Here is a 21,871-nt window from a genome sequence, read left to right as displayed (position 1 = left end):
CTCATGAAAGAGGAGAAGGGAGAGCGGAGGGGAGCGGTGCAGGGAAGAACGGAACCGGGCTAATAACGAACCTCTCCGTTAGACAAGAAGAAAATGGAACAGGAAATGCGCGTCCTGGTGCTGGCCAGGAAAGTAATTTTGCACGCAAGCCCAAGCCTGCCAGGGCAGGAGGGTGGGGGTGGGGTGAGCACAACAGGAAGAGAGGGGGGGAGGTAATGGGAACGAGAACGGAGTGCTGTGGGTGGTGCACGTCCTTCGCCTGCTTACTTTTGCCCGGGACTTGAAAGTTTTCCTCTCCTCAAATTGATTGCCAGGACAATGAACTCTGACTCGAGAGAGAGTAGGGGTGGAGAGAGTAGGAAGGGGGGGTATCTTCAATGCACTGATCGACGCTATCGAAAGATGATTCGTTTTCCCATTTCGCCGAGATATTAGCTCCTCCTACGCCCACTTTGGCTCCGACTTTGGGGGAAAACTTTCTGATTGCACTTTTTGGCGGATGGACAAAGTTTTCGTCCTTTGTTGTCGGTTGCAGGGCGTAGGGGGGCGGCATAGAAGTGTGTGGTTTCAATGTAATTAAGTGCGACACTTAATGCCTATGCTGCCACGCCCACATCGCAGCTCTAATGTGGCCACAGAATAACTTTGTTCGCATGCAGGCCCGTCTGTCTGTCTGTCTGTCTGTCTGCGGTGTCCAGAATCCTTTGTGTTTTTGTGCGGTGGAATCATCCTTCTGTCCCAAAAAAGTGTTATCCCTCACAATCCCCGATTACAGTCCCCGTCCCCGTCCCCGATCCCGACTTTGAAATGACATTTTTGCGCAGTTTTCCGCTCGTTTCTCTCTTTCATTTCTCCCTGTGTTCTCTGCGGATTGTTTTCATCCGTTTGCATGGCCATTTTCCCACTAATTTCCCCAATTGTTTATAAACACGAGCACACACATATGTATTGTATATCTGTCACACACACATACAATCGAACACACGTATTCGAACACAGGCTTCCATGTTGTCGACGCTTTTTGCTGCATACACTCGGGCGCATAACTTTTTGCGGTTTCCCCCGCGCCCGCCACCCCCCCTTCCGAGCCACCCTTTGTTTTAACGTATATTGAAATTGAGGTTAGTTTTTGTTGATGCCTCGAGCATCAGTGTTGCTGTTGCTGCCCGACCGATAAGACAATTTAAAGTTTTTAAGTGGTTTAAGTGCCACTCCCCGGAGGATGTTGTACGATGCCCGCTCTCCCCCCTCCCTCGCTTTGAATAATTCTGGGAGGGGCGAGAGACTAACTTTCCCGTTAATGATGATGATGAAGTGTTGATCCAAAGGGGGGGGTGGAGGGCAATTCATGGCACTCGCAATCGATTTGGGGCCAGGGGAGCGGCAGCAGCAGCAGCGAGAAATGCGAGAAATTTGCCAATACAGCGACGCGAACAGAACAGAACAAACAGCCAACAAAACGGCAAGAATTTATCTCAACCGACTGTGCCTCTCTGTGATTCTGCCTCTCCGCCCTCAGCACGCTGCCCACTCCCCACCCATTGACTGGTGGCTGGTGCCTATGCTGCCTCCTCCAACAATAAAATGCGCTCTGCGTAAACAAACAGTTGGTTGCCACTGCCTCTGGAGCCTGCCCTGCCCCTTGCCTTGGGTGGAATACCCCTACATGTCGGAGGGTATAACAGATTTGTACAAAGCCATGGCCATCTTTCGTTTTATACCAGAGCGCCCTGCACGTACATACATATGTTTCCGATCTTTTAGCACTCCCTGAGCCGAAAACCGAAAAAAAAAACCGAAAACCGAAAACGCTCGTTTGTTCTGCGCTTCGTGCTTTCGTTTGAGCACGATTGAACATGTCTGTTCTGCGATTAACTTTTGTTGTTGCGAGAGCAGCGGATAACTTTGCGAAGCTTTTCGCTTAAGGAAACTAACAAAGCCATGCCCAGCTTTCGTTTTCTATCAGAGCTATGTACCTGCACGCATGTTTCCAAAGGTGTGTGTTTAAGAGAGACAGAAGCAGCCGATCTCTTATCTCTTCCTAAGCCGAAAACCTTTCGTCGCACCTTCGTCCGTGTGTTCTAGGCTTCGTGCTTTCGGTTGAGCCCGATTGAACATGTCTGTTTTACGATTAACTTTTGTTGTTGCGAGAGAAGCGAATAACTTTTCAAAGCTTTTCGCTTAATTAAACAAACAAAGCCATGCCCAGCTTTCGTTTTCTACCTCCCTGCACGCATGTTTCAAAGGTGTGCCTTTGAGAGAGAGAGAGAGAGAGAGAGAGGTGCAGCCGATCTCTTATCTTTCCCTGAGCCGAAAACCTTTCGTCGCACCTTCGTCCGTGTGTTCTAGGCTTCGTGCTTTCGGTTGAGCCCGATTGTACATGTCTGTCCCTCGATCAACAGCTTTTGTTGTTGTTGTGAGAGAAGCGCAGAAGCTTTTCGCTTAAGCATCAGCAAGCAGAAACAGAACCAAGCGTGTCTTTTTCGTCCACTTTACATTGTTGCTGGTTGTCTGTTTGCTATGCAAAAAGTGTTTTATGATTAAGGGATATGTACAAAAAGGCATAGGATCCATGGATATTCTAGGGTATGTAAAGATTCGAGATGCCCCGAAGGCTGGCCTTCCTTTCTTGGGTTTTTGTTTGTGTTCTTTCCTCTTCAGAGCGAATTTGTGTTTATACTGCGAGAAAATATGTGGAAAGGTCGATGGATTGTATGTATCTGTGTCTGTGTGTGTGTGTGTGCGTGTACGTGTGATGGATGCCAGAGATGTGGCTGGTGGGGGGTGCGCCGTGGCAGACACTTGATGAACAGCGCCAAATATCCAGCAGAAATAAATAAGCAAAAAATACGAGCAAATCTTGTTTCAATAACGGATTATTATTCGATTTGGGCCCATCCGTGCCGCAACGAACCCGACTCCGATTCGGATCCAATTTGGGAAATATGCTCCACGCTCTCCTGCACCTCCCACACCTCCCACTCCTCTGCTCCTTTGACGTGGGCCATGCTTTCGCTCGGCTTATTAGATGAAAATATGGAAATGTTGCTTAAAACTAAAATTACATTTTCGACCTCTTCCCGTTCCGTTTCAGGTAAGCATCCATGGGCGTCCATTAGCATCGAATTTCGAACATCAAAGGTGGACTCCGGACCATCCCGTATCGCCGTAACTATTCGAATCCGCGTCCTGGCATCGCAGGTGAGCGACAAAGCCGGCGTTTAATTACGCCTCTCAAAGGCGGCGGATGCGCAGCGTCCTAAAACTGTTTGAACTGCGATGGAAAATTGCATGGACCGGCCACGGATAAGGGGTTGTCCAGAAAAAAAGGGCGGCGGAGGGTGCGGGGGCGGAGATAGCAGCCGAGCAGCTTAATTAAATTGCAATTTTCCCGCCGGCGACAGCAACAGCAACGGCGACAGCGACAGCCACCTCGATGGCAAAGTCAGCAGGAAAATGGTAACTGAAAACTGAAAACTGGAAACGGACAATGGCAATGTCGGAGTCAACAATAGTTAGGGGTCTCCGTCCTGTTGCTGGGGATGGGGCTGGGGCTGGGGCTGCGGGTGGCGCTTGGGGCATAACACGACGCGACAGAAGAGTCGTGTGAAAATGCTGAAAACAACAAAAACAACGGCACAACGGCAGGCAAAAAACTAAAAGTGGCCCAAAAACAACAACAACAGCAACAGCAATGGAAAAGCGTGAAAATTCATTATTTTCCCGAGGCTCTCGAAGTGGCAAAAACTGCAACTTTTGTTGCAACGGCAAAGGAGGCATGAAAAATGCAAGCAATGTGCAACAGCGGCAAAAAAAATCCAGGAAAATACTTCAAATGAGGCAAATGAAACAAATGAAAAAAGGTGGCGAGTAGCCACCTCCGGGGAGGGGAGGGGAAGGGCATGGAGGAGTCAGAATATATAATATTTTCCATCCTTCACCCTTCACCGTTCCCCCCTTGCCCGGCAACCATCGTTCCGTGCCGTCCTCCACTCGAGAAGCGAAGAGAAATCCTCAACTCAATCTCAATCTCAATCATTTCTTGTCTGCAAACTAATTTCTCTCCCGTTTGCTTTGTTCTTTTCATTCAACTCTCTCTCTCTCGCTCTAGCTTATTTCCTTTGTCTCTCTCTGGGTCGTGGGGAGCTCTCGAGCTCGCACGCGTTTTATCGCTTCGTTCCGTGTGCCAAATCTGGAGGAGAAGCAGTGAAAATAATTAGAATATTGGCTCAATTGTTCGGAAAATGTGTGAGAGCAGAGCAGAGCCGAAGAGCAGGGCGTGCGCGTCGATAATCAGCATAAAAATCGATTGAAGCACTGGAGAGGCCAGTGGAAGAAGCCATTGATGGGGTCATCAGTGGGAACGATGATGTCGATGATGGGGCTGATGTGGATATACATAGATGATTATGTGGCTATGGCTCTGTGGCTCTGGCATTGGAAGTGGATGAACTGAATAATGTGCATTCCCTATATCGTATAATTGGGGCTTCATCTCTCGCCTGCTGTTCCTCCTCCTGGTGATCCAAATGAGACGCGCGTTTGGCTAATGTGGCAAGAAGAAATGTGAAATGTGGGGAAAATAATGTGAAGGATTTTCATTTCGCATGTTTTTCCCCGTTTTTCCCTTTGTGTGGGCGACGGATACAAATCGCTGGGCCATAAATCAAGGGCAATTCCTTGGCCCCAACGGAACAGATAAGCGCCTTTATGAATGGATACATGCCACACCCGAGCCTCCTGCCAGCGCGGGGGGCACTAAGGGCATTCCCCCCACCGTGGGGCTAATTGAATTGCCGCCTTCTGACGTATTTTCTATCTACTTATCGGATGTGACAACATTTTGTGTGTGTGTGTCGGGCGGGGGCGGGGGTGGGGGTGGGGTTGGGGCCCAATCCTTTCTATAATTCATAACACCGCAGCTTCCTTTTGTGGGCGTCGTCGCCACGTTTGTGCCACGTCTGTGCCTCGGAGCGGTGCGAAAAACCAATAAAAATCGCACATAAATTGCGCCCAAGCATTGCCCCTCCTGCCCCTGCTCCTCCGTTCGTCCTGGGCTCCTTGAGGCGCTGAGAAGACACAAGGAGACAAGGAGAATCGCTTGCTTGCGTGAGCTTTAAATATTATAGCATACTTTTCGGCGCCACAGTCGCTACTGCAGAGGCGTTCGTGCGCAAATCCTGGCTAAGGATAAGAGGGGGAGACAAAGAAAGAAAGAGCAAAAGGCAAATGTCGGACCCGCCGGAGGGAGGGAGGGAGGGAGGGAGGAAGTGGCGGGCGAACAATGACTCGCAGCTACTCCAATATTTACGTAATAAAAAATTCAATTTAGCGAAAGTTTAAAAAAAAAGAGATAGAGTTTGAGAGAGAGAGAGAGAGAGAGAAAGAATGGAGCAAAATTGGCTTCGATGCGGATGCCGGATATGGAGTCGCGTCGCATGAGGCAGCTGCAGTGGCAGCTAATGCGGATGCCACTCCGCACCCCTGGAGCTCCTGCGCGGAGCACATCAATTTCGATCCCCTTCCAATAAATTCGATTTGCAAGTGCCGGGCAAACAGTCCCCCCTGCAAGTCCCCCCTCCCGTGGGTCCATCGATTACTCTCGGATAGTTTGTACCGCCGTCTCCCCTCTGGGGATTTGCGTGCGCCCTGCTCAATTTTCAGCTTGAAATGTAAAAAGTAAAAACTACGCAAAATTCGAAACTGATTGCGCCCGAGGCGAATGACAAAAACACGCGTGACGGACGCACAGACGAAGCACCGGAGCACTGGAGCAGCGGAGCACCTAAGCATATACGGGCCCCATATACGTATATAAGTAGGAGCTCTTTAAGTGTCGTGTATCTCGCCAGTGCGAGTGCCACCAGTACAGTACAATACAGTACAAGGATGGGTGTGTGTGTGTCCTGTCTTGTGTCCTGTCTTGTGTCGTGTGTCGTGTCGTCGTCTCGGCTTCCACTTTGACAGAGATTTTCCTGCTCTTTTTACTGCTGCTGGCAGCGAGAGGACGCAAGATCCTTGAGAGCTCGCACACACACACACACACACACATTCGCATGGCTTGCCGCTGGGCAGCCAAGAGTGATGAACGAGGCAGAGGCTGAGGCAGCGGCTGAGGCTGAGTGCTCTCCCTTGAGGGTTCAGGGTCTTTCACTGGCCCCTCACTCAGCCATTCATCCATTCATTCATTCAGTCAGTCTGTCTGTCAGACGTTCCTGATGTTGGGCCAATCCGTGTGTAAGACGCTCCGCTCCGTATACGTGTGCTTGGGACCAGACATTGCCCCACTCTTCTGGCCGCTTGTTGATAAGCCATTTATGATTACGGCAATTGATTGGTGACTCCCCCGTCTGCATTCCTCGGCCGATTGATGATTACGACACGAACAAATTGAGCCGCCGCCGAACCTATCGCTTTCAGGGCCAATCAAATACAAGTAATAGATGTCTAGAGATGTATCTGAGAGATACATTCAGATGCTGGATGCGATGCCTTGTCGATTGGTCAGGCGGTAAATAAATTAAATTTCCGCCACACTGTCATCAGGTGGCGATTGGGGGCGGGGACCCAGGCGGAGCCCATGAATATTTCATTCGTTCCTTCGTTCCTCCGCCCTTTCTCCTCCCGTGGCCATTGGTCCTCGCTGGCTGTTTGCACTCTGCTTTATTAGCTGGAAATTTATGGGGTATTTTGTATTTCCCGTAGCGGCAATTGCATCGAAGTCACTTCCTTCTGCCCTTGCCCCCCCCCGACTGGCCCAACTGGCCACCGCCTGAGGCGGCATCTGCTGGAAATTGCTTATCAATTTATGCAACGGAGGTGATAAATTTGTGGGCCGCCGCCTCGGCATTGTATCTGCTTGCGGCACGGCATGGGGCCAGGAGGGCGATTATGCAACCGCAGCTGCTGACCCAATTCGCACTCCGCCCAGGATGGTATATGGCATATGGGATTCCTCTAGACTATTTCTGTAGCTGACCGCAAACGCGGCGACTCTTTGGCCATTTTTAGCCTCTGTCCGCTGCTGTTCCCTGCTGCTCCCTGCTGCTCCCTGCTTCTGCTGTATTGTTGCCATTCCGCGGCTATTTTCAGGCAGACAGGCAGAGAGACACTTCTTGAATACAGTGCCACAAATTCCTTTGCGCATCATCATCATCGTCGAGTCGTTCAATCGGAGTGGATGCTTCTGGTAAAACAAGGTAAAACAAAGTAGGAGACACGGCAGACACCACCTTGGATGGAAGCACAAGGCAGAGAAACCCAAGGAAATTGCCAGGAGAAATTATTTTAATGCCATCAACATCACGACAAAAGCACGCCAGAGCCAGAGCCAGAGCCAGGGACCAAGACAAAGCGGGGTTAAGTGTGGGGAGGCAAGGCGCAGCCTGGGGCATGACAAGTATTTTCATTAGTGTGGTGGGCCCCCCCCCCCGGGCCCCCGGCCAGGCATTTTACTTTCCGGGTTTTTGTTTGGTCCTGGAATCCCCGTGCGATTTGTAGTTTAATATGCATGGGAAAAGCATAATTTAATTTCCATGATTATCCTGCGGGATCGTGACCTCCACCGCTGCCATATGCCTGTCACAGCCTAAGCCTTCTCTCGGAACAGAGAGAGAAAACGGAAAATAGAGAGAACACCTTCTTCCACATCTTCCATCCGCACAGGCCACGCACATGTCTGGGTCTTAGTTTCGGTCTCAGAATCCGGTTTATTCCCCGAGTCTTTGGTGGTAATCCCTGCCATGCCCTGCCTTGGGATCCCTTTGGATTGTTGCGTGCGTGGCCAGGATTTCGTACTGGGCCCCAATTTCATTTGTCCCCGGCCTTTGGCTTTGCCTAATTTGCCGTCTAATTGAAGTTGGACGCTGGCAAATGGCCCGGAAAGGCTGAATCCGTCGTATCATGCAAGGCATGGGAGTAGAATAGCATTTGAGGGTTTGGAACCTCTGGGAAACCTCTTGGGAATCGAACAGAAGAGGCTCTCGTTCGATCAGCACACAGATCTCTACGGGGACTGTGCCCCGCCTTGGGTTCAGCGAACGATTTTTATGGCCAGCTGAAAATTTCTTCCGCTAATCATCCGTTTTGTGTTTGCTCGACTTTTTATGGCTCGTACGGCACACAAATCTCTTGCGTTGAAAGGCGAATTTGTAATCGTACAAGTGCCGTGCCCCACGTGCCCCCAACACTGCTTCGAATCGAGGCACATGCAAAAATGAATCATACGCCCCGTTGTACCATCGAACCAGCTGCTCGTAAAGCAAGAGGGAAAGAGGGAGAGGGAGAGGGAGGGAGGTAGGTTTTTATGCGTCGCATTTCGCACTCCTCTTTCGCCCCCTTCTTTCGGCTGTTTCGTAGTCGCGACACGGAATCTCTGTAGCGGCGGACATCCGGCGGGACGTTGCCTAAAAGCCGGCAGCACTCAACCGAGGTAGGGGTGGGTGGGGGCTGTCAAACTTTAATTCATGCAACAAAACAGAGCCACTTGAATCTCTTTTGACTATTTTTCCCTCGCACCTCGGCCGTAAGCACTCCTCCCCGGAGGCTGTAACACGAGGCAACTTCTTGTTTTGTCTCTCACTCGAGGTGCCAGCCCGAAGAAGCAGAGAGTTGACAAGAGGCAGGGGGCTGGGGGCATGTGGCATGGGGCATGGTGCATGTGGCAGGCACTCGACCAGAGCAAATTAGTTTAGCAGCTTGCAAAATGTGCGAGAACTTTATGTGACTGACTTAATGAGGTGCAGGTGAAGGGTTCTCTGTTCTCCCTGTGGCACACACGCCCAATCCTGCCCCTGCCTCATGCATATATGCATCGGGTTGAAAGGTTACTGAACATCCTTTTGACTGAAGGAAAAGGAAAACACAAACACCACTCGAGAGATGGTCGACACACTTTGTGGCTGCCTCTATGGCTCTCCTCTCCGGCGGAGTCTCCTCCACCGTTCCACCGTTTGATCCTCGCATTCTTATGGCCTCCTGACCAAAGCCTACAAGAGAGCGTCGCTCCTCGCTCGTCAAGGCTGCTCCTGCTGGCTCCCTCGCATGTGGTTGAAGGCCGAACCGAACTCCGGCATCGACTGGGCGCCACGCCCCAATGTTGTCAATGCATAATGCTGTGCGAGTAAAGTAGCTCATGCATAAACCAGTTCGTTAAAAATTTTGTTGCTCCCCCCCGACCCCCAGAGCCCAGGGAGGAGGAGCAGGAGGCGGTTACTAGGGCTATGATAAACTTTTACACTGATAACTAACGGCAGGTGCAAGTGGGCGTAAAAAGGCAAAAAGGTTTCCGCTCGCCCGCTCTCGCTATGGCCCTTGCTCCCGTCGAGCCGTAACCATAGCCGTAGACACACGAGTACGTGTTTCGCCTGTGTTATGGCAACTGCAATAGATACAGGCACACACACACACACACACACATATATGTACATGCATACTGATGGATACTCGTCGGGGTAGAGGCCATCCGCCCTGCCGCCATCTGTTGGATGTATATTCCATCCTCACTGACCTTCACTGGAGAGGCGACCTGCTCGACCTGCTCGACCCCTGGTCCTGTTTTCGACCTGCTTCGGGAACTAATTTAAATTACAATTTGAATGTTATTGTATTTTCAATTAGCCTTTCGAGGGCTGCAGCTGCTGGATGGAGGCCTCGACGGAGGCTCTTAATATGTGAGGGAGAGTGCTCTATAACTCGCTCTCTCATTGCTCTCTCCCCCCCCCTTAGCCCGGGCACTTATTGAAATTTATGAGCAGAGCTCTCGAAATGAAATTAAAGCGCAAATTTTGAACCTGTTGACCGACGGAAGCCAAGCCGGGCCACCGACACGCGTGCCATGTGTATGCGACGCCCACGCCAGCTCCAAGATGGGGCCATCGCCAGCTAATGGCGATGGGCAATGGGCGATGGGCAATGGGCGATGAGGTCGTTGCGAATGATGTGCAGAAAACGTTGGAAATGAAAAGCAAATAGCAGAAGGCTATAGAGGGGTCAGGGGGGTACAAAGAAGCTAAATTCTACGCCTGTAATGGGACGGGGATTGGGGGAAAGGCGTTTCCATAAGCCAAAAGCAGCTTGTTTGAACACGAGAGTGTGAGAGAGAGAGAGAGAGGGAGAGACGAATGCTCTGTGACACATAAATACAGAACAAACTGTAAACGAGCTCTTGAGGTGCGGATACAGACGAGAAGCAGTGCAGGAGGAGAGGCGGAGAAGAAGCCATTAATAACTGTGAAACGGTTGAGGCAGCAACGGTTAATCAAGAGACAGTCGAAAAGTGGAGCACAGCATAGCCAGTGGCGTAGCGGTGCGGCGGATGCAGGGGCTGGGGGCTGGGGGCTGGGGGCTGGGGGCTGGGCGTTGGCCCACTGACCAGGACAACACTCTGAAGGACTCGACAGTTGCGAGCATAATCCGCATGTATGTTCCGAGAGTCATTCGAGTCACATTTCGCTTATTTTCTCGCATGTCGTGCCATCGGAAAGATCTCGCCATTAAAATATAAATTCCGAGCTTTACGTGACCCGCTGTCCGCTGTCAGATGATCCAACCCCCTGCCCTCCCCTCCTCCCCTCTCCCACTGGATCAGAGCTGCTAAGTGGAGAGCTGCGTCTGGCTTGGGTTGGGGGGTCGCATGCAAATCATAAACAATAATGGATCTAATAAGCGCGATGGTCGGTCTATGGAAACAAAGCGCAGGGTGGCAGAGTCCCCTTGTTAATGACCCTCCGAAGGGTTCAAAGCACTCGGGAGTCGTCTGTCTGTCTGCCTGCCTGAGCGAGAGGTTTAACTGGACATTTCCCTCATTTACGCCGAAGCTTTGTGCATGCTCAGTCCTGTCCTGTTGTGCTTTATCTTTGTTGTCTGCCTTAACGCAGCTCTCTCCCGTCTTCCTGCTCTCTCCCTGCTCACTCCCGCTCACGGCTCACTGCTCGCTGCTCTCTGCTCTCTGTCTGCTGTCTTTCCGAGTCTGCTTCTGTCTCCCTCTCTCTCTATGGCTGCTGTGCATTTAATTCGTTTTATCTGCTGGCGCCGCGTTCGAGCGAGCTCTCATTATGAATATTATCGCCTGACGGCAGGCTGTTCGTTTGCAAGGTATGTAAGTGGTAGGGCAAGGCCGAAGCTCTTACTGTTTCCCTGGAGAAGGGCAATGCCTTACCCTCTGCCCAACCGTGACAGACAAGCGGGCAGAGAGCAGGAGAGTTACAGTTGCACACGGCTCATCTCTTTGCTTTGCATCTCTTCCTTTTTAATCTGTTTATCGACTGTCGGCTAATGAGATTCTCTTCGGCGAAGAGAGTGCATCAGTGCACCAGTGCACCTCCACGGCTGATTATCTGCTAATTACATCGAATGCGCACATGGCAATCCGAGCAGAAGAGTCATGCGGGGTCGAGTGTTGCACACAAAGCAAATTCGGGTTCATTACCACCGCCCCCGTCGACTGACCCTGGATGGGCAGATCAGAGGGGAGGGAGGGAGGTAGCACCCCTCAATCACACCACATTCCGCAATACACGAATAAACAATTTGAAAAGCTGACATAATGCCCGCATTAAGTGGCAAAACCGACGGCGAAAAATGGCAAATATTTGTTGCGGAAAGTACAATATGGAAAAGAGGGAACAGAATCTCTGGACGCGGAAAGAGGAAAGCAGAAAACAGAAGAAGCGACCCGCAATAAGCCGCGGAGGAGGAAGAGAAGCCCCGAAAGCGGGAATGAAAAAAGCTGTTCTATATTTGGCAGACGGCATGCGTGGGCGTGGGCGTGAGCGTGGGCGTGGGCGTGGCTGATACGACAAACACAGAAATTGTGCTCTGAATGAAAATACTGCACATTTTTATCGTTCGCAATGTTGATTCAGTTGGGATAGTCCCCCCCCCCCCCCCCCCCCACCACCGTGGGGGATATATATCCTCCAAACACTCACGTATATCCTGCCTCTGACGGGGTGTATCCAATGTGGCATCGATTGGGGGCCATTTTGATTGATTGATTGTCTCATATTTTTTGGTCATCCCGTTAGCCCCGTTAGCCTTTCGTCTCGCCAGCCACAAATTCGTTCGATTGCGCTGGCCACACAGTGCCAGCATTGTCTTGGCAATGACCCAGACCCCCACCAATTGTTTGGAGGGGCGCCAGCGCCAACGCCTCACTTGTGCTTCTCTTTTTTTCTGGTTTTGCGTGAAAATTGCCGGTAAATTGCGAGCTCATCGATAAACTCGAGTGGATAATATGAGTTATCGCGGCTGCCGGAGAGACTCTCGAGTGGCATGCCTCTGCCCCTGGCCCGCTCCAGTGTCGAGTGCTCCTCCATTCCTCCAGTGGAAATTCAATTTCAATTGAAAGAGAACCTAAAAGCGAACTGCATTTAAATGGGCTGTAAATTGAATCAAAAATTCCCGCAGGGGGGCTGCTGTCAGCTATACCTTCCACCACCCCCATCCCAATTCGAATAAAATCATAAACAATTTGCATCCATTGAAAAATAAACGAAAGCGGCTCTGGAAAACGTACAAGGACAGGATACGTGGACACCGCGACGTGGCCGAGGACGTGGACGTTTGCGATTTAAGCTCATTTCATGTGACGTGCAAAATGGATTTCCAGCGGAATCCCTGAAACTGAATTAAGTCCCCCACGTGAAGGACACCACCTAGAAGGTTTTCCAGGGCTGACAAAGAGAGGGAGGGAGCGTAGGGTATGCCCTCGTCTAGACCTCACCATATCCCCACCACGCCGTGCAATTAGCAAACAATCCGGGAATGAAAATTTGTGCTTAACGCGTAAAATGCATTATGTAAAATAATGTAAAAGAGCTCCTCCCCCCCACCTCCTTTGGGGCCGCAGGATGGCTTGCTTATTCATGCGTACACTCGTATGTGCATATGTCGGAAATTGTAACGATTACACGCCGGACGCACACAGACACACAAACAGGAAACGGCGTAACCAACCATTCATCCATCCACTCCTCTCCCTTGTAGCCAGAGAAGGGTGGAGGGGGGGTGGCGATCATCAGCTATTGATTGGTTCGGTCTCGGTCTCGGGCTGCTTTACCGCAGCGGGGTGGGGCAGGGCGAAGGGGTGGTTGGGGCATCGTATGTTTTTCCTTTGTCCTGGCTGGCCGGAGGCTGAAGCTGGAGCATTTTTCATTCATAATTACACGCTGAAGGGCCGGGCATAAATGGCTTTTTAATATATCCCTGCTTAATGGCCTTTGGACAATGATTTAATACATTTTTAATTAAACTAAATATGCAGAGCGACGGAAGGCAGGAATCAATCGCAGTCGCTCCTCCAGAGGCGGAGGGCAGAGCGACAAGCAGTCTTGTAATTGAACCCCAAATAAGTCGTTAAAAGTTTGTTTGCCGTGACTTTTGCAGTCGGAAGTTGCACAAGCAAACACCCCACTTGCCTCCCCACAACTGCCTCCCACTGGGGGTGGCACGTAAAACTAATGGTTGGGGGGGAATGGGGGAAGACGTTGGGTTGACGTTGGCGCAGCTCATTATAAATTTGTTGATGCTGCATATCTTGGCGCGGGCGGGTGGTCTATCCTTGAAGGATAGCCGGATAGGAGCAGAGCAGGATGTGCTGCGCTCACTTCCTGACAGGCAGTGGAGCAAAAGCAGCTTCCACCGGCATCTGGCTTGGCTTCTGCATATCAGCAGCTTTTTATGCTTACCACAGCTGGGGCAGGAGTGGGAGGGGGAGTGGGAGGGAGAGGCAACACATTTCATTTTCATCTCAGCTGCCAACAGCCAGAAGCCGCAGGGAACTTGTCTAAAAATCACGCATAATTTATTTACCATAAACAAGACGAGCAGAACAGAACAAGAACAAGAACAAGAGAAACAAGAAGAAGAAGAAGAAGAACAAGAACAAGAGGAACAGGAAGAGCCGACGATGGCCGCCGCATGACAGGTCGAAGGGAGGGGCTGTGTGGCAGTGGTGGCAATGGAGGCAGCGGTGGAAGAGGGAGCCTGCTGCAAAGTATGCAATACAATTTTTGGAAGCAAGACCAGATTGCAACAACATCAAAAATGCAACAATACTAAAAGAGAGCGAGGAAGGGACGAAGGGAGGGGTGGGTAGGGGAAGAGAGACACCGAGAAGCAATCAGCGTGGCATAAAAAAAAAAAACGAGATCCTAAGCACGATTGAAGCTGCAGCGCAATAAAAATCGCTTTATCTTCATTAAGTCGAGGAAGATATCATTGCAAGTGCACCTCCCATCAACCCCCCCCCCCCCCCACACACACACACACACACACACACGGGGGGTGGGGGGGAGCACAGGACAAACAACAAGGTAGCCACAGCCAGAAGCCAGAGTCAGTGCTGAAGTCCCATCCTGGCTGGCTAGCAGCCACAGCATTGAATAATAAATGCAACGAAAATAAAAATAAGAGCTTCTGCTCCTCCTCGGCCTCCCCCTCCTGCCACAGGAGGCGGAAGCCAGCAAAGGAGTGAAGCGAAGACAGCCACGAGGGGGGAGGAAGGAGGCAGTACAGAATAAAGTACATGACGCAGGGATAAATGGTGGAATCATGTAAACGTACACCCACACACACACACACACACAGCCTCACGTCAAGGATAAACAGAGCCGGCCGGATGGCAGGTGAGGGAAGGGCTGAAAGGACGCCAGAGCCTCCGAGTGGATACATGCATTGTTGGTACAGTGTGTGTGTGTGTGTGTGTGGGTGTGGGCGAATCCTTTGCAGACCCCCAAGGCTGGTGCTGATACTCCACCCCCCACACCCGAGGACTGACGGCGCACCAGAAGGAAGCGAAGCGAAATTATTGCAACGAGCGCCGAAGTGGAAAGCCAGACAGGGACGCGGCTGCTCTTAAATGGAATCCAATGGTCACAGTGGCAGCTCCATGGCAATCGAATTCCATTTAAGATCAACGGCTGGGGCTATGGGTTGGGGATGGAGAGGATGTTCGGTTCTGGTCTGATTACGATTACAAAATGAGAACACGGCAGACACTACCAGGCCCCCCCCCCTCCCGCCAGTGCCCCAGTGGCAAAGGTCAAACAGATTGAAGCTCTCCATAATTGACTGTAATTAAAGCGCAGTTCTGTCCCCCCCCCATCCACTCATCGCCCCCTCCCCATCTCCCCATATCCTCTTCTGTGAGAAAACCCAATTTGGCTCAGTTTTCCGCTACCAAAGGAGCATTTTAATATGCTTCTCAGGTGCTGCACGCCCCCTGATGGTGCCCCATTTCATTGTTCTATGCAAATAGTACAAACGGTAGAGAGGGGAAGGGGGGCGGATTGGGCGTCGTGGTTACAATGCATTTTTATGGCGAATGCTGGCTAAAAATTTATTGAAAACGAACCAAAATATTTGCATGAATGAAGATGCACAGCGTTCGGGATGTGGGATGTGGGATGTGGGGCACCGGATGCTGCAGGATGCTGCTGGATGCTGCTGGTGCAGGTGCAGGAGTGCTGCTGTTACAAGCCAATGAACAGGGACTGCCGTCATCACTTTCATTGCCATTGTTCCATGTTCCATTTTCCTTTCCTTACGTATTCATTCATTATTCACAGCCCAATTCGTGATTCACGATTCACGATTCACGATTCCATATGCCGTCTCTCTGATCTCCGTTTTTCGCATTCTTTTGCTTTCGCAGGCGAAACGAATACAGAGCAATGAGCTGGCCGCCATCAAGGTCATCAAGCTGGAGCCCTCCGATGACATACAGATCATCCAGCAGGAGATCATAATGATGCGCGACTGCCGGCACCCGAACATCATCGCCTACTACGGGTCGTACCTGCGGCGGGACAAGCTCTGGATCTGCATGGAGTTCTGCGGCGGCGGCAGCCTGCAGGACATCTACCAGGTGACGGGACCGCTATCCGAGAACCAGATCGCCTACATGTGCCGCGAGACGCTCAAGGGCCTGGAGTACCTGCACTCCATGGGCAAGATGCACCGCGACATCAAGGGCGCCAACATCCTGCTCACGGAGTACGGGGACGTGAAGCTGGCCGACTTCGGGGTCTCGGCCCAGATAACGGCCACGATCAACAAGCGGAAGAGCTTCATAGGTGAGTGGCGCCCCCCCGACTGGGTGGAGGCATGACTGATGAGGCATCCTCTGGCATTCGATTTATGCAGATTCACAGATCGATTTCGGGGGGAAACATTTCGCGCCAAGGACATTGCCAGGCAACGAATAGTCGACGAGTTAAAGATGGACGTGTAAATGGAAATGGAAATACACAAAGTGTTTATCATTGTGGGACTCTGTGCTGCTGTGGGGCGGTGGGGGGTGGGGGGGAGTGTCCTGGCAACAATTGCGTTTAACGCTTCTCGACTCTGGACGCTCGGCAGAGAGCAGAGAGGAGGAGGAGGTGCAAGAGCTGTCAGGAATGACAGAGCACAAAACCAAACAACAAACAGCAAAAAGCAGCAGCAGGACAAAAGGATGCTTGGGGAATGCTGGGGGAATGCTGGGAGTCCGCATTCCTCTGTTGGGGAATTATTCGAATCGGCGATGCACAGTGGGGCCCCCAATTGAATGCAATTCAATTAGGAGCACGCATTATAATGGATCCCGCAGAAGGCATACCGAAGTATAATCAAAATGTTATAAAGGCGGGGAGTCCTGGGGCTTCCATGGGGGAACAATTCAATTTGCAGGACATTTCAAAACCAGACGGAGATGCAAGGTGGAGGACTCTGCCCCAATCTGCCACAAAAGTAACCATTCGACCGACCAGCAGGTGGTCCGGTCTTTGTTTGGCATCCTGCTGGAGATGGTGATGGGGATGGGGATGGGGATGGGGGTGGGGATCTGACGGAATGGTCCTTGTTGTCGACCAAAACTGAAGCACAAAAGCAAATAATCTTTGAAAAATGTCCTCAATTCGAGCATCGTTGGCCGACCATTGGTCCGTCTTAGTTTTGTGGATACTTCTTTTGTGGACGGCTCCGGCTCCGGCTCCGGCTCCGGCTCCGGCTCCGGCTGCAGTTCCTCTGCTTCCTACTCGAAGTCCTCTCCTCTGCTCTCCCCGCTTCCTAGAGGCCTCAAAGGCCACTTCAGCTGCTTATTTTTTCCTGCACTAAGAGATTTCGCCGTTCTATTTGGTTCTGTTTCTGTTTCTGTTTCTTTTCTGCTGCACTGAGCGGAGCTAAGCGGCTTTCAGAATCTCACAGAGTGGGGGGAGGAGCGGAGCTGCCTAATGGGGAGCAAGCATGTGCAGGCGGATGACAGGCGGGCGGGGTGGGGGGTGGAGTGAGTGGGGTTAATGGATGCTTTAAAATGCTTGCCAGGGGCTTTAAGACGAAACTGAGGCGAGGCCACGCTTGGCATACACAATTTGAATGTAAATAGCAGTTTATCAGAACCAGGAGGGGGGGTAGGAGGAGCCAGGAGGGGCGTAGGAGGAGCTTAGGAGGAGCCTAGGAGAAGAAGGAGTGTCTGCCACTCGCTGCGTAGTTTGTCATGACAACTTGCAATCTGTTGAAGCGCAGAAGGAGCAGCACGATGATTGGCATGAGTCGCCCCGGAGGTATGCCCCCCCCCTTTGTGCCACGTCATCGCAGGACCTTTTAAGACTTGGCAAATGGGATTCTGCGGTCTCTTCGCGTGGCCTCGCAGCTCACAATTAATTATTTCAAATGCCTTTTCTTTGCACTTAATTAAAAATCCTCGACCTGACTGGACCCAACCCAACCCAACCGGGGGACCCCCTTCGGGCAGCCTTTGACACTCTCCGGGTAATTAAGTTAAGTTACCACTGCCAGGACCTGGCTTAGAGTCCTCGAGCCAATCAAAGCCGAAGCCTGCCCGAGTTCATGACATTTTGAGTTGCGGGCGGCGTAAAACGGAATCAGATTTGATTTAATTTACGCCAAATTGGATCTATCCAACGCATAGAAGGCGCCCCACAAAGCAGTTTAACTTTTAATGCCGTCTATTGTCCTTTGTGCTTTGTCCTTTGAGCTGGCTCTCGTAAAGGACAGCCCTATAAATTTGAGCGCCAAGCGCTAATTTGATTTCTGATTTATACGAATGGACGAGGTCCACTCCACTCCACGGTGCAACGTGCAGTGGTTAAGGGGCGAGTTTAACGACCTTGAGGTCACTAGATGGGTCTCTCCCCATCTGTCTCTCAGTGCAACACTCTGTTTCTTTGTTGCCACTTTCGGGTGCATTTTCATGACGTTTCAGCGCTGAGCGAGCTTCTTTTGTGGCACATGTCAATGGGGTGGGAGGTGCCACCGAGTGTGCACTGCAGATGACAGCAGGAGAAGACGGGGAGGTGCCTCGTAGGTGCTGTCTAGGACATGTTTGTGTCTCTCCGCCTGTCTGCCTGTCTGCCTGTCAGTGTGTGCGCCAAACAATGTGACGTCCGCTTACTCTTATCACTTGGAGTGGTTACCCCCACCCCCCTATCAGTGGTGTTGCGACTGCTGTGACAAATGTGGCACTCCCCTCCCTTGCACCACACACGCTCTGCAGAGGAAGCCGCAAACAGAACCGGGGGGTCAACCCATCTGAGCGGGGGCCCTGAGCTCCTGGATTGAAAAAAATGGATATTGTGGAGCCCATTTCGGGTTGCAAGTCTCCTGGCAAAGCAGACACTACCCCGCCCGTGAAGGGTATGCCGCGAGGGGAGGGCGGGCGACAGCCTGACGCTTTTATTATTCAATAAAAAGGTGCTTACGTTTGTGTTTAGTGTCATTAACGAGTCAATGGCAACAAACGACGAGCAGCAGCAGCAGCAGCAGAAGAAGCTTCCACCTCGTTGCCTCCGAGACGCCCATTACCCCGCCCCGCCCTCGCCCTCGCCCTTTCCTCTGTGGCACAGCCACAGTTATGCCATAAAGATGAATGTGAATGTGAATGTGAATGGGAGTGTGTGGGTGTGGGTGTGGGTGGATGGGGCGTAGGCGTGGCCGTGTGTTGTCTTAATGCCTCCCAGGACGCGGGGCTGACGGAAATGCGTCTTGGCATTAAATGGGATGCAGCCTAAAAGCCTGCCAAGGCCCACATCCACATCCACATCCTCTCCTCTCCCGCCCCCTCTCTTCCGTTGGCTTTTTAACAAAATGATACTTGACTTTTCTCTTCTCGCCTCTCGTCTGTTTCAATCCCAATCCGTATCTGTATCTCCGGCTGTGTATCTGTAGCTGTTTCGACGTGTATCTGTTTGTGTTGCGCCTTTAATTAAAGTGTGCGGAACACTTGGCTGAGTCCTTCATCGATGAGCTTCCATTCCGGTTCGGTTCTCCTTTGGAGAATCCCGTCAAGAGCAGAAACAAAGCCAGGGCCCAGACCGAGACCAAAACCGCGGCTGAAACTTCCACTTGCAGCAGCCTTGGTCTCCCCCCCCCATCCCCCCATCAAGGAGCAGGCATTAAACTTGATTTTCCACCTTCGTTGTGGCTTAATTAAATTGAAAATACAATTAACTTTGAGTTCGTGTTCGAGTTGGTTCGCTTTTCCTTTCACCGTCGCCCGGGAGATGAAAATTAATTTCACAGAACTTTCGAGAAAGTGCGACAACAGATGCTCCCCCCGGTTGGGGCCATTGGCTGCAACATGGCGTATGAGTAATGGACGCAGGATCATAAAACGTGCGCCCGAAATGAGGCGCCCCATCCTGGCGTGCTCTGCATAATTCAGCAATTTGTTTATTCGCACAATTTGCACAATTGGCAGATTGCACCGTAAAAAAAAAAAAAATCAAATTAAATTCTATTATATTAAAAACAAAACGAATGCGCATGAATAAATGATATTTGCGGCACATATTCTGAGGCAATGAAATTAAATGTGTGAATGTTGCATAATTGGCAGGAATTAGCAGAATCGCCTGCCATGCCCCAACCAGTGGCAGCTGCATTGACCACCGAATCTCCTCCATTCGCAGGGACACCCTACTGGATGGCACCCGAGGTGGCCGCCGTGGAGCGCAAGGGCGGCTACAATCAACTATGTGATATTTGGGCCTGTGGCATCACGGCAATCGGTGAGTACCCCCCCCCCCCCCCCCCCCCCCCCCCCCCCCCCCCCTCCCCTCTGTCACTGACCCCCTTTAACCCACGCCGCTTTTTGCAGAGCTTGCTGAACTGCAGCCACCGATGTTCGATCTGCATCCGATGCGAGCCCTGTTCCTGATGTCGAAGAGCGGCTTCAAGCCGCCCACACTGGGCAACAAGGACAAGTGGAGTCCCACATTCCACAACTTCATCAAGACGGCGCTGACGAAGAACCCCAAGAAGCGACCCACCGCCGAGCGCCTGCTGCAGCATCCCTTCGTCCAGTGCGAGATGTCGCTGCGTGTGGCCAAGGAGCTGCTCCAGAAGTACCAGAGTCCCAATCAGCAGTTCTACTACTATCTCGACGGCGAGGAGGAGGTGAGGAGTGGCGCCTGGCCAGCCCTAGGAGGTGGAGGAGGGGAAGGAGCTGCTGGCTCTGGCTCTGGCTCTGGCTCTGGCTGTGGCACCTTTTGTGTAATTTATTTACGCTTTTAGTTCTCGCTCTCTCTCTCAGGCCTTGGTGGCTATTTACTGGGCTTCCCTGCCTTGGGCCTTGGGGCTTGCGGCTTGCGGCCTGCGTCCTTGCAGAGGCACAAGGACCAAGATTGCTTTCTGCTTTCTCAAGAACAGAGATTTAGTGCGCCATTATACACCTTGGGAGCCCCAAACTCTAGGTTTTGCCGGCCACTGCCCCAATTAATTCCCCCTGCTCCCCTCCCTGAAATGCTGATGTCTAGACAGACGGCCAGGCGAAACTTATTTAACGACAAATGCAAATGGAAAATCAAAATCAAAATCAAATTTATATTTAATGGGCATTTCCCCCCGCAGGGGGCTGGGGCTGTGGGGCTTGTCAAGTCATAAATCTTCAATTTGTTTGGATATTTTGCAAACTTTGAACGAAAGGAGGGACTCCACCCCCAAGAAGCGCGCAGTAGATATTCAAATTTTACTTAGTGCCCCCCCCCGTGCACCACGTGCCCCACATTCCTCGTGTAACTTGAAGAAAGTAACGCATGACGCTCCAAAATTCCAATCCCAATATGATTTTGATTTATGGGCTTCCATCGCAGGCTGAAACTTTGCCACTGACGATGCCTCTTTAGCTCTTTAGCTCTTTAGCTCTTTAGCGTTTTTCCCTTGTTAACCCGCATCCTAACGTGTCTCCTCCCTTAGACGGTGGCCAGTGTTCCGCAGCGGATACCCAGCAAGATGACATCACGCACCAATGGAGTTCCAGCCCAGAATCACACGCTGAAAACAGGCAAGACCCCGACGCCGAGAGGCTGCCTGGCATTTGCTAATCTCTCACCTTCCCCCCTTCCTCACCGCAGCCATGACGACAAACTCCATGTGGAACGAGCGATCCTCTAGTCCCGAGACGTTACCCAGCGACATGTAAGTCCTGCCCTAGTGCCGCGATCCTCCTCCTGTGTATCCCGCGTGTACACTCGAACATATCTCTTCTTCTGCCTGAACCTATGCCACAGTTTATGCCTTATTTCTTAAGTACTTGCGCGACAACGGGTTCACTTCGCTTCAGTTTTGGTAATTTGGTTTCAGTTCTCACACACATACACACACACACATACACATACACTATATATGTAAAGCCGGAGGCATTCGGAATCCATCCATCAGCCATGGGATCCATTGTTATCCACTTGTCTGTTTCTTCTCTTCTTTTGTAGATCAAGACCAAAATTAACGGGCACCCTGATTATGAACATGTCTTTAAGGTTAGCGAAGGCTTCCACCAGCCACCAGCCACCAGCCATCAGCAGAGCCCCAGATTGGGAGTGCCAAGGAGCCACAGAACTTGGCACTGCGCTACCCTCTGCATGTGGCATGT

At 51.4% G+C, this 21,871-nt stretch overlaps 1 protein-coding gene across 4 annotated transcripts in view; it reads left to right on the top strand.

Annotated features, from left to right (window-relative positions):
* LOC6592454 (mitogen-activated protein kinase kinase kinase kinase 5) overlaps positions 1-21,871 on the top strand; it is a 42,354-nt gene that overhangs the window by 13,136 nt on the left and 7,347 nt on the right. For all 4 annotated transcript variants that reach the window (XM_026985150.1, XM_026985148.1, XM_026985149.1 and 1 more), the window contains exons 2-6: positions 15,656-16,076; positions 19,911-20,009; positions 20,099-20,397; positions 21,196-21,283; positions 21,354-21,417. In XM_026985150.1, coding sequence (XP_026840951.1) covers positions 15,656-16,076; positions 19,911-20,009; positions 20,099-20,397; positions 21,196-21,283; positions 21,354-21,417 — 971 coding nt within the window. The remainder of the gene's footprint in view (positions 1-15,655; positions 16,077-19,910; positions 20,010-20,098; positions 20,398-21,195; positions 21,284-21,353; positions 21,418-21,871) is intronic.

The sequence above is a fragment of the Drosophila persimilis genome, unplaced genomic scaffold (assembly GCF_003286085.1).
Source record: "Drosophila persimilis strain 14011-0111.01,24,50 unplaced genomic scaffold, DperRS2 tig00000002-arrow-pilon, whole genome shotgun sequence".
In the NCBI taxonomy this organism is placed as follows: domain Eukaryota; kingdom Metazoa; phylum Arthropoda; class Insecta; order Diptera; family Drosophilidae; genus Drosophila; species Drosophila persimilis.
The sequence above is the reverse complement of the archived record's forward strand: the minus strand, read 5'-3'. Positions and strand labels throughout refer to the sequence as shown.